The sequence below is a fragment of the Apus apus genome, chromosome 4 (genome assembly GCF_020740795.1).
Source record: "Apus apus isolate bApuApu2 chromosome 4, bApuApu2.pri.cur, whole genome shotgun sequence".
Classification (NCBI taxonomy): Eukaryota; Metazoa; Chordata; class Aves; order Apodiformes; family Apodidae; genus Apus; species Apus apus.
The window spans coordinates 40,025,682-40,038,705 of record NC_067285.1 but is presented as its reverse complement, the minus strand read 5'-3'; the positions used below and the strand labels follow the sequence as shown (position 1 = coordinate 40,038,705).

Here is a 13,024-nt window from a genome sequence, read left to right as displayed (position 1 = left end):
TCTCATCTTTGGTTTTAATGACAGCCCAGAAGCAACATGTGATGCTGAGATTCTGGCAGTGTTGTGAATAAATGGGTTACTTACCAAGAGCTCCTGTAACCACTTAATCTGTGCAGAACTGGGAGCCAAGAAAACAAGTCACCTTTCTCACCAGGGAAAAATACCAGCACAGCCTTCACACTGAATTACACAAAGGACTCTTGTTAGGCCCAGAATCATGTTGGTGCTTCAGCAGAGGCACTTGTGGGTGCAAAACCTGCAGAGTTCTCTGCCCTTCTCCGTTGCAGTACGTGCAGTGGGAAGGAGCTAGCTAGGTCATCTGGGCAGGAAAGAGCTGTGCTGCTTACTGGGCTTTCTATGTGTGTGAGTGCTGCTTAACCTGCAGAAAGTCCCAAGAGCTGTCTCCTGAGGAATCCTGTCACTTGGATGGAAACGGCTGGATTTCTTGGATTTGATAAACTCACAAATTCTAAACTTCATTTTGCAGGGAAATGTATGCCAGGATCTATGTGCCTGTGTGCTGTGGAGGAGTTGAAACTTTTTATTTACTCCCTTTACCTAATTCTTCCTGCATCCCCAGCATTTCAACCCATTCTGTTTTCTGCTCCCCCCAGCCCTGCTGCTCAGGCTGGAAGATCCAATCAGCTTGAGCTTGTATGGTCTTGCATGCCAGCATTTGTAAGGACTCTCCAAAGGGTAGTTCAAGTTGTTGCACCCTTAGAACTTACTGTAGAATGTGATTGCCTGCAAAGTGTGCATCAGGCAGCTGGTTTTCCTCTGGAGGCAAGGCACTAGGTAGCAGAGCAAAAGCACATCCCTCCCTCAGTCTGCGTTTGTAAAGATGCAAGTTGAAGGTCACATACGTGGCTTCTAAGACAAAACTCAACACCTCCACCCTGAAATAAACAACCAGACAGCAAGCCCCTCAGAAAAACCTAAACACCAAAACACTGAAGAAAAAAAGGCACAACCAAAAAAACTCCAAACAAAACCCAAAAGCAAAACTCCCCCCTATGTGAGGGGAGAAAGCAGTGTGGGTATGACTGCTCAGACTCAGGTATTAAGAATGTGGTGCTGGTTGTCTTCAAGGCTGATGATATAAAACAACCAGCTGCTACTTTCTTGTGCATCTCAGCTGGTATTGTTTTCTGTGTGGCTGTTACTGTAGGATAATTTTGTTTGGGTCATTTAGTCTCTGCCAATTTCAATATATGGATGTTGAGGTGAGAGCAACTACCTGATCTCCTGCAGTAGGAGTCCCTGGCTGGGGTTATATTTCATGTCAGGGTTGCCTGTGGTGCATCAACTCCCACTTGTATTTGGAGAGTTGTAACAGCAGGTAAGAGTAAGAAGGTTCAGATTACAGACCCTTTTATGTGAAGAGAACACTTGGTCTGTGGAAACTGGCATGTAATTTCCAAACTCCTGGGTCTTGTATGCAGGGTTAATACACATCTGTCTGAAGCAGAGAAGCTGCCTAGTCTGTCTAGTCCCTGGTGGTTGTCTTAGCCTGCTGGTTGCTGAATTGAATGACTGAGTAGGAAATGTGCAGGTAGCTTGGTGGGTAGTTAGAGCCCAGTTCAGCCACACCTCTGTGGTGGCATCTGGTCAGAAAGGTGGTGCTTGCAGGTTGGGTGGAAGAGCAGCTACTTGCTGTGAAATAGGGGGACAGCAAAATGTTGTGTCTTCTGCCTGGAGGCTGCAGCATGTTCCTGCAGCTTGGCACATATGGGTCAGGGGCTGCTGGCCCTTGCTGGACCCTCCTGAGCTGCAGTGTGGTGGTTGGGCTGGACAGACTTGGATCTTGACTTGGCAGCAATGGTAGAATAAGAGCTTAGACATAAAAACTTTGTATCTACCATTCTTAGTGCTTCAGATTTTGGACTGTTTGAAACCTTTTGCACGACTCTTTTAAAAAAAGCTAAATAAAAATGTTAAATGTTGGAGACCATAAAGAATAAATACGACATTTCTCTATATTATGTGACACTTGGATTGTGTTTAATTTTGAACAGATACTACATATTTAATAAAAAGTACTCCTGGCTATTTTGTTGTGATTGTCAACTTGTCTCTTCTTGTGGCAAAGGCTGGCCAAAACTTGGATAAATGACTTTGTTGTAGATAAGCATAGTGGTTCTGACTTCAAAACCTGGAGAGCACAAAGGAGCAGCAGTTTCTATTGCAGAGCCCATGAGCTGCATCTAACATGTAAGAGAGATTAAACATTGTATCACCAAGTATGTGCTGCTCTTGGTGGGACAGGGGGATTCACAGTAAGTTGGTGCAGGTGAACATTGCTGAATGATCAAAAAGTATAAATTCAAGATGTCCAGTATCTTTAAAACATCCAAAAGCACCTAATTACCAGTCTGTGCCTCCCTCACCCTGTACAGTAGATATCTTTGCATAGGCATGAGACCTGCCATTTTTATTTTATTTTTTGTTCTGTTTCATTTTGTTTTTTACAGACAGGCTGGTGGACAGGAGAGCATCTTCAGATAAGAATGTGGAGCCACATTCTGCTCCACAGAAAAATCCTCCTGAAGATCCCTTTGGTTCTGTTCCTTTCATTTCTCACCCAGGCAAGTTACATCTGTAACATCACTACCTCCTATATATATGTATGCTCATGTACATATGTATAGATCTTTGTGTCTGTGGAAGTATGTACATTGGGTTAAATGACCAAAGAATGATAAAGGTGTTGGCTGCCTCACGACAGTAGATGTTTCAATGTATTAAAAGAAATCTCCAATTAATACTTGTGCAATTAATACTTGGTTCTTGTTCAGTGTACAGACTGTGTGGTGCTTGCAGTGCAAGCACACGGGACCGGTGCAGTGGGAACCACTTGCACAGAACCAGAAGAGCTTTTGCTAAAGGCAAGTTACTTGCTAGGATGACATTTTGCTACTTCACTGCTGTCTGCTTCCAACTTGGGTAGTTTCTTTAGTTCAGTTCTCCCAGCCAAGTTAAGGCTGTACGCTTCTGCTGCATTTAATACGTAGTTGTGGTGCAAAAGGAGTCAAAACAAACCAAATATATTATCTGTGCATCTGGAGGGGAGACAGGGGGGATTTGTTATTGGGGTTCAGTTAAACTTGGACTATTTTTGCCATGTTGTATGTGAACATTGACTGTGAGTGTGACACTGCATCATCCTGCAACTGGATCACCCGTTTGAACATTTGCTTGATCAGGGCTTTAATAATTTTTGGTGTGTCTGTGGCAAAGGAAGGCCTACATGACAGTTCAGTGGTGAAAAGAGCTTCAGTTACTTACAGACTGCCTACCTAAGTTTTGTTGAGAATGCTTGTGTGATAAAGATGCCTTAATTTGAATTTTGGAAACTATTCTTACCGAAGTTGAAAAGCTCACATATGGTGCCTTAAAAGAAATGGCTTGGGGTCAGCTCCAGTTAGCACCTCTGTTTCCTTTTGCTCTCATCTTGCTTTCCTGAAGTTCCTCTGCTAGGGCTGCTTTTTGCTCCCAAGTGCTCTTGAACTGTACATGGGGAAGAGTGAACAGGATAACACTACTGGATTCTGTAAGGCAGTTTTAAAAAGGTCCCTCTGAATTGTGTCTGTTCCTCTTGCTAGAAAGACTTGACCTAATTCTGCTCAGTCTGTTACTGTTTTCTCAGTTTCTCTGTGTTGCTCATTCAGAAAGGACAAGTTTACCTTCTGTCATCTTGTTAATGTTCAGTAGTTCATTACTCTGTGAAAGCACTTTTCAGTGAAATGTCTCTCTAGGTTCAGTGCATTGGTGGCAGTTTGGAAGGGTTTACCCTACAGGCTTCATCAGAGGTCACATTGTTTTGTAGTTGAGCCTAAATTCACATGCAAAATGAACAGCAAAAGCTATACTTAATCTGAGAAGGTGACTACCAGGTGCTTAGTCTTCTGTCTTGAGTGTTCATACCCATGTGACTAGTGATTATTTGTCTTCTTTCCTTACCTTAGGTCTTAGAAATGTTTGATAATTGCTGTTTTTCAGATAGTTATAGTTTAGATTGTAATGAGTGTCCTCGCTGTATTGGGTAATATATTTAATTTTTGTGACCTTGAATCCAAGTTTTAATTCTTGACACAGTAAAAAAATAAGGGGAGATGCCTTCTCTTAAGGAAACAAAAATAGATCAGAATGAGTCATAGCTGAATATCCAGACTGCTTGAGAAGTCTTGAGTTGGTTGTGAACTGCATTACCTGTTTCATTGGAAAATAAATTGTGTGTGTTCCAGTAGCCTTTTTTCCACTGGCTCATAAAGGGAATTTAAACAAGTGTACATACGGTGCAAACAGTGAATTATACTTAACAAACAAATTTAACATGATAAATCTTTAAATCTGAAGCTAGGCCTTTTAAAAACTGGTTTGTTTTCCTCATGGAATTGTTCTTGAAATTATAAGACAGCTAAAAAAAGGAGAATGGTGTTGATTTAGGCATGTTTTCTTTGTAGTTGAGGGCTCTCTAGGACAAGCTTGACAAGTGTCCTTAATGTTTTTCTTTTCTCTTGGACTTAACATATCTCTATAATATGTTTTCACTGGTTTCTGCCTTCTGATTGTAAAAGATTTAAGTGAGAAAGAAGCCACATGTGCACCTTACTCAGGATATCAAAGGGAAGATGACTGAGTAGAAAGTGGAACAGAGATTTAATACCTGGAGCACAATTCCAGTGTTTGGTTGAGACTGTCTGGGTCTCCTTAGAGCAGAAGTTTCACTTCCTTATTGTACCATGTTTACACTGCAAGTGTGGAGTGGGTTGTCACTATTCACCTCGGTTTCTGACTGCTGAGTTTTGACTTCTTGAATTACGATGAGATGAAATGTTGATGTTATCAATACAAAGTATTTGAAACAAATAAAGAAGGAGAATTTTGCTTTCTTAATAAGTGACAGTTCCTACTGAAGATGTGTTCTACTGTATTAGCAACCTGAGATTCGGAGCTGTGGTTGTCTTCTGCTTGGGTTTTTTTGCTGTGTGACATAGACCTCAGGTTTATAAATATTGTTGGACGTGGACTGTAGTTGAGTAGAGTAACCCAGGGTATTTCTTTTGTTTTGGAGGCTTAAGGGTTCTCTGCTGAAAGCACTTCTTGACTAAACACCAGTTTCTGTCACCTGATGTGAGATAGCAGCAAGAAGCTGAAGATCTTGTGTCATCTTTTGACTTGACTTAACAAAAAGCACTGGTAGTCCAGCAAAATTACGGCTATCAGGTATGTTTACATGTGTCCAGGAAGGTGATGCAAGGGCAGGGCAGATGCAGAGGCTGTGAAATCTTTTCTCATCGCTGGAAAGGACCCTGGGGTGCTGTGTGTTGAGAGCCCGTGGGATTTTCCCTGTGAAGCTGAGATTGCCTTTCAGGCCACTGGGAAGGAGAACCTGGAACTGGATGAACAAAGACTGCTTCCCCCTCAGAGCTTCTGTGCTTGTTCTTCTCAGGTGGGACTGCAGAGCCAGCAGCAACATGTTTGTCACTTGACACGCGATGCAGAAGGTGAATAGCCCTGGGAAATGATGATTGGCTGCTTCTTATTAGAGTTGACAGAATAACCTGTAGAAGCACTTCATGTTACTCCCACTTGGTGTATATCCTATTAAAAGTGGTTTCATAAATACTACATGTAAACTTGCTATACACACACTTTTGTGCCTAAATACTTCTGGAAAATAATAATGGCTTAGAACTTGAGGCAGCTGGAACAGCAGATTGGTTTGAGAAAGAATTTCACTGTTCAGTCTGCTAGAAACAAAACTGACATTGTAAACTTGTTATGGAAAAGAGAGAAGAAAGCACAGTTGAATAGCCAGTAATGGAATGTTTGGGGCAGGCACCAGATGTGGAAAACAGGTTCTGGTTCCTGACTGCCTGAAACACTGGATGGTGGCAGGGGAAAAATGGGCTCCTGCAGTCAACATTTTGGAATGGAAACCTGTGATTCAAGCGTGTGTTAACCAGTTGTGTTGTAACAGCCTTTGTTAACATCAAGTCGAGTGGTGCAGAAACTCAGAAGAAATACACAAACATCATTAACAGAGTGCAGTGTTGTGTTGTACTCGGTGACCTTTTGCCATCGTATGTTTGTTTGCATTCTTTTTGAGATTAAAGTGGGCTAGATGGCCTTTTACTTCCCTCAGCTTAGTACTGGACTTCAGAAAAAGGATAAAAGATTCAAGGTAACTCTTGAAATGTTGCAGAAGGACTGCATGAGAAGTGGAGATGTTGGGAAACCTGGTCTGGAATTTTTTCACAAGTGCTGACCTGAAGCTGCCTGCTGGGCACTTGGCTCCGGTGAGCTCTCCTGGCTTGTCCTTCTGGGATAAGGCTCAACTTCAGGTCATCTGTTTCACTGCTCTACTGAATGCTTGTAAAGCTCATCTTCTGTCCTGTAGACACTGTGCTTCTTGATAAAGTCACTGTTGCATTTTCTAACATAAGCAGGTAACTCCTTCCCAGTCCCTGCAGGCGTGTTCGCTGTGCAGAAACGGGACAAAAATTCTGTAGTGGCTTCCTTTTGACTTCCAGACTTCCTGCCCTCCAAGACTTGGCAATGTCTTTAAATTATCATTGTAGGTGTCTTGTCTTGGAAGAAGAGCAGGTTTGTGGTACATAGCTCACTGATCACGACCGTGTGGCTGTGGCAGAAAACCAGCCAGCTGCCCATGCCACAGAGCAGGACCATGGAAATGGCCTGGAGACTTGGATCCAAGGTGTCCCTGGGAGGACTCTGATGCAGTAGTGATGATTAGTATTCACTGTGTTGCAGCAGCAAAGTTCATTCTTCAGGCATGAAGAAATGCAAGTGACCATTTTTCATTTGGTTACTTTTCTCTAAACTGCTTCTAAGGAAGTTTCAAACCACCGGAAGTTTCAAACCACCACAAGTTTCTGGACCGCAGCCCTTGGAGCCCTTGGACTGCTGTGCAGTCTGGAGCTTTAAGTGAAACACAACTCACTACACTTTAGCAAGAAACTACAAACATGAGTACAGGAGAAACAAAAAGACTCTCCAACCAAAGACTCTACTGCCATCAGTTCATGTTTCTTTGGCAATTGTAGTTCTTGAATTGTTGGTGAAAAGATGCCCAGACCCACAGCTTGAGGTGGCTGTTCTGCAGTGTTCCAGATTTAGGTAACTTGACAGTAAAAATAAGTTTATCAATATTTGTACTCACTGAAAATACTGCCTGTGTTACTCCATAGCCTTTTCTTGGCTATGGTTTCAGGTATTGCTGAATGCAGTTTCAGGATCTTTCCTTGTATCAAAATGATCTTTAGACTTCAGCTTTTCTAGATAACACTTCCAAAGGAACTTGAACTTAATTGCAAGAATAAATGATATGTGTGGGCCATGCCAGTGGTGTGCTTTGTGTGTCCAAAAAGGTTTGGTGATTATTTATGTGTCAAATATTAGAGCAATCACTGTTGCCTTTCACTTTCACTTTTTTTTATATAACACCCTTCAACCTTTAGACTAATTCTTTGAAGGCTGTAAGGAGTAGATGCCAGGCAGAAGTGTTTTATTCTTCCATTTTTGTTCCTCTTGAAAATATGAAGGTGGTAAGCAGTGTAAATCCCCATTACAATGTCCAGCAGCTGCTGCTCTGGCTGTTGTCAAGGAAATGGTGCAGATTGGGTTGCAGTGTGCTGGTAATCCTTGGGCCTGACATGTGGCAAATTGTTCTGGAATGATGGTGGCAGTATGTTACCAATTCAAAGCAAGCTTAAAGCCTTTATGCCCCAGGCTTCCCCCCTCCCCTCAATACCCTAAAATGCTGACCTAGCAGAAGGCATGTAATTACTGCAGTTGTTAGGGGGAATTCATCCTCTTGTAATCGGATGTCTTGAAAAAGAACATCAGAAAATTTCCTTGAAGATTGGGATCTTCTTATGTGATTAAAGATGTTCCACCTGGCTCACATTTGAGCGAAGAACAATTGTCTCCTACAAGATGCAAACCTGATTAGAAGGGTAGTAATTTGAACAGTACGTTACAAACAGATGTTACTCAACGTTTTTTGCAGCATTTTTAATAAATATATCTCTGAACAGTCTCTGCTGCAGTGTAGGTTGAGAAGAGGGCATGAAATCAACATGACAGAACACTTCATTTTTGAAATCTATTTGGCCAGAGCATTAAATTGTCATTAACCAAGGAGTTTTCCCTTTTGGGGCATTTAAGTTTCTAGTTGTAGTCCTCTTTGTGTTTATTTCATTTGCTGACTTCTTTAGAGGTGAAAGAGGGGGGAGCTGTGGTTAGAAAATGAAAATATTTCCTTTTTTGGGTTTAAAACTGGTAACTCTGTGGAGATAATGTATTTGTGTTTCTTTGGTTTGCTCTTGACACCAGTCTGCTGCAATTCCCTGCCTGTTGTTGGCACTGAACCCAAGACACTGCAGTGAGAAGGTGTCTGCAGAGACTTTCTTCCATGGAGTTGGGCCGTGTTAGACTACAAAGTGGCTGAGACTAACATCTTAAGCTAATGTCCACTTGGAGGAAAGGGCTCTGTGTGTTCACAACAACTAAACACAAACTGAAGAATAAAGCAAGATACTTGTTCTTGCCTGAAAAATGAGAATGTGTGAGAGCAGTGGGGTGACCCTGTTGAAGTACTTGGGCCATCAAAGTGCTGGCTCAAAGCCCAGCAGTGGGAGAGGTTGCTGCTCTCAGTGCCCTCTGACCTGTCCAGCTGAGCAGTTAGGGTCATACCTGCTGGGACTGAAGCCTGAAGAATGCTGAGCTGTTTCTGTAGCTTGTGAGTTTCTAATCACTGCAAAATTAATTGGTTTTTTTTTAATAATTTTGAGCCTGTACAAAATGCAGGAACGTACATTTTGCCATGGTAGCTCCAAGAAAGGAGATGGTGGATAAGGAGGAATCTGGGGGCTCAAGAGCTAGAGATTCAGAAGCCCTGTGCGTAGATCCTTTGTGGTGAAGTGAGGGGTGTGAAGCTGATGAGCTTCGAGGCAGTTAATTGCCTGGTGCTTGTGATGATGTTACGGCTGGAAAAATAAAAAAGCTTGCTCAAGCTTCAGGTGGCCACCAAATGGAGAGGTTTCAGAGTCCCTTCTCACATGCTGGCACCTTTACTAAGACACAAGCTGCTTCTCCCTGTGTGCTGCTTCGTTCTGGCCACTGTTTGCACAGCGTGGTGGATGCTAGATCCAGCATGCCATGGCTGAGCCCCCTTCTCTTGGCAGAGCAAGGTGCCACAAAGCTGAGCAGGTGGCTGTGTGGGGAGTTTTGTGGGAATGAAGAAGTACTTGGAATTTTCAATCCTGTTGCTAGTTACTCAAGCACCTGCCACGTCTCTGCTTCTGTCAGTGAGAGGTGTGCTTGAAGAGCAGCTCCCAGCATGTGAACAAAACATGTAGCTTCACCCAGAGTGAGCAGGCTCTCCAACTAGTGGGATTGCTCCATGGGTTGTTCCTGATTTCATCCCAGTTTTTCTAGAGACGGTGGTAGTTAGGCTGGAGAAAGGGAATTTAGGATGCTTACATAGATTCCTCAAAAACTAGGTTGTCTGGATGACCAATTCCCCACCTTATTTGCTGTGTCTTGTCAGCAGTAAGAGCTCTAGATGGGTCTGTTAAGAGATGTTGGTTTGGCTGGTGTGCCAGCATTGATACAGTTAGGATGGTGGGAAACTTGTCCTGCTTGATGTGTGCTCAGTCCAGGTCTGCTCCTGAGAGCTAAACATAGTGTGCCTTACATTCCTGGGCCAGCAGGTCAGCAGCTGTAGGTATAAGCTGGGTGGTTTTGGCCTGTCAGTGTCCTTTGCAGTTTGTTTTCCAGTGAGTGTGACTGTGGCAGCAATTAAAAAAATTTTTAAGCCTTTTGGGAAGTCAGTTGTATTAGTTATGCTGTGGTTTAGTTCTTATCTTGGGAAAAGAAATTACTTTATAAATTTGAAAATTAAGTACAATGGTATAATCATTCCTTGGGAGTGTGAATTCCTGTGGATATTGACATGCATAAAAGGTCTGGGTTTTTTGTTGTGTAAGTGATGGTAACATCTAACCTAGAAATATTTCCTTTTCCTTCTCCCTTTGAATTTATGTTAACATTAGTGTTTCAGTAAATATTGCAAACTGCAGGATTTGGAAGATAGAGGGTTATATAGAGCAATATGAAGGCTGTACCTTTGGGAAATCTAAATAAGCAGCCAAATAATCCAGATTCCAATTTAGTGGGTAAAGCAAATATGTAGTATTTAAAATTGTGGCAGATAAGAAGCAACCTGACACCAGAAGCAAAGAAGAAACAGCTCAAAGCCATAATCACCTGATGTTTTCAGTCATTCTGGTCATCTTGTTTTTAAATCCAAGCATAAAGTCAATTGCTGCAGAATTCTCCTTGTTTCATTGCTCTTTTTATGTGTAATTGCAAAAAAAAAAAAAAAGCCAAATGGCTGCCACATGGATGAACAGGCTGTTGGTGCCTTTTGAAAAAGGAAGAAACTGTTCTTTTCCAACTTACTGTTTTGGTCTAAACTGGAGTATAGAAAGAAAAAGAGGTGGGTTGGCCTGGAAGTTGCATGCTGATTTCCTTGTGAAAGAAGAAACTGCCTGAGAAATTATTTCGTATTTATGTATTTTTTGGATTCTGGCTGAAGGTTATTATTTTTTTTTTCCTGAGAAGTGCCTGATACACCATCCAGCCCCAGCTTTTCCCCATCCTCTGAATGCCTTGAGTTGATCAGCTTCCAGACACTGATTAGGAATGACTGCCTTAACTAGCAGCAGCCTGGTCCCCAGGTTGGTGGCAGATCCTAGAGCTGTCAGAGCCTTGCAGCCAGCACTTAGGCTGTGCTGGGTTTGTGGCACAGTGTCTCTGGAGGTTCCTGGCCAGCTGTGAGGAGCTGGCTGTGGCCATCAGGCGAACATCACCCGGCCCTTGGGCCAAGCCCTCCCTGGCACCAACACTGTTGGTTTTGCTGTTGCTCCAGCTGAAGGCTGGTGGTGCCCACGTAGTGTTCGGCCTAGGGTGACTGATGCAGCCCTCTTGGCAGTGTTGCACACAGTGGCTGTCAGGGAGGTGAGTAACTGTCACTCTTCTTAGCCTTATGTGTTCAATTATCCATCCTTCAGTCAGCCTGGCTGCTGGGTGGGCTGTGCCCTAGAGGGGGGAGGACATCTCCAGAGCAAATACATTTTCCCCAGCTTGAGACCAAGGGTTTTGCTTTTCCTCCTGCTCATTCTCTTCAAATAGAAATCTGTCAGTCAGTTGCACTCCTGGAAACATCTCTGTGCAGCTGCAGGGCTCTGACACTGGGAGAAACTTGTTTTGGATGAATCTGAGGAGAGTCGTTCCAGTGGCACGACCAGCCTGAGCTGCTCTGTCTGCCCTTGCCATTTCAGTTTACTGCTGCCAAGTTTTTCTGCTCCCTGGATTCCTAAGGGAACGACCCCACTGAAGAGTCATCAGGGAATTGTTCTCCTAGCTCTGGTTGTCAGATAGTAAATGGGGGGGATGAAGGTGTAGGAGTAAAATGAATAGATGAATTTCCTTCCCGTAGCTGAGCTGACAGGTTGGATTTGGAAATAAAGAAGAAAACACTTCATTCAAATTTAAGTTAAAGCCATAGAGCAACAGCCTTTTATTTTTTGCCTGAGTGGCTGCACTAGGAGTTAGATGGGGCTGAATGTGGAGCTTCAGTGTCACTAGAGAGTGACTTTCTCCAAGCATAGGTGTGACACATCAAGGTGAGTATTGCTTCCCAAAAACAGGTAAAAGCTCTCCTGTGTTGCTGTCCCAGTGATCTGCTTTGCTGGCATTATTCATGGGGAAAGCCCTGATGAAGAGGGGCTGTTTCTGCTGAAGCCGGGGTGGGGGGGCACTTGGGGAGACCTTTTCAAATGCCCAAATGGCAGTGACCATCATGCTTAATTTTTAGTGGGATTTATGAGTCCAGATTATGGGTTTGATCCTGGCTGTGGGGAGGGAGGGAGTATTTCAAACCAAGACACGTGTTGGAAACCATCCTTGTCCCTCCATCCCTGTTTCTATCTAGTTACGTTAGCTTGTGATGTCCCCTTTGGGACTCTTGTCTGTTTCCCTGTGTGTGCCTCAAAACACACTATGGGGCTAAACCCCCAAGCCCTGTATCTCCATGGTGGCTGTTAGCAGGTTCCACATCCCGCTTCTTCAGTTCATGTAAGGAGTTGGTGCCCTTGAGGGCAGGACAGAGGGATCGTGACCTCATGTCATCTTCCCTGCAGCTCAGACAGGGCCAAGCTTCTCTCTTGCCCAGTCCCTGATTTTCATAGACCTTAGAGGAGCCCAATTATCTTGGAGATGCTGTGTAGGGTTGTCTCGTGCCGTGAAAGCTTGGGAGAGGAGAGACTGGGGACTGACAGGGCGTTGAGCACTTACTTGCCTTTTGAAACTACACAGAGTGTTTCAGGACTGCCACGTGTGTCTGACTGGGTACAGTGGGTCATCTTGGAGAACCCTCTTCAGAGGGCAACCTGAACGGGTGTGTTTGTCAGCAAGGAGCACGAGGGCAGCAGCCTGGCTGGTGGGCTTAGGGCAGAGCCCCTGAGCTCTGCAGGGGCTGTGAAATGGTACCCAAGGCCTGAAGGCAGCGATTTGAAATTGCAAAGTACTTTTCCTCTCGCCTGTGCTGACTGTTTTCATGGCTAGGCTGGTAAGTTTGTCCGTGCAGACTCGAAGCAGAAGCACTTCAAGAAATACTCTGCTTTTTTTTTTATTTTAAATAAAAATAGAATCTTTCCAGCCCCCTGGCTCCTATTTCCCTGGAGAGAAGCAACTGCGTAACGAGTGCGCTTGAAAAGCTGGCTCTAGAGAGCCTCCATGCCCCAAAAATGCTAGTATTGTGTTTCCAGACATCTTGTGCTTGGAGTAGAGCTGGAAGGTCTGACTATTAATCCATTTTGTGAGCATTGTGTGAAACACTAGGTCTGATTGTAGCTCATTTCTCTCAGTACAGAATACATGGTTTACTCTTGCTACAAGTGGCCGTGGTGTGTGTGGAATCGGTGTTGACTTT

At 43.7% G+C, this 13,024-nt stretch overlaps 1 protein-coding gene across 4 annotated transcripts in view; it reads left to right on the top strand.

The window, feature by feature from the left end:
* BMP2K (BMP2 inducible kinase) overlaps nt 1-13,024 on the top strand; it is a 57,631-nt gene that overhangs the window by 39,138 nt on the left and 5,469 nt on the right. For all 4 annotated transcript variants that reach the window (XM_051619196.1, XM_051619195.1, XM_051619197.1 and 1 more), the window contains one exon: nt 2,472-2,585. In XM_051619196.1, coding sequence (XP_051475156.1) covers nt 2,472-2,585 — 114 coding nt within the window. The remainder of the gene's footprint in view (nt 1-2,471; nt 2,586-13,024) is intronic.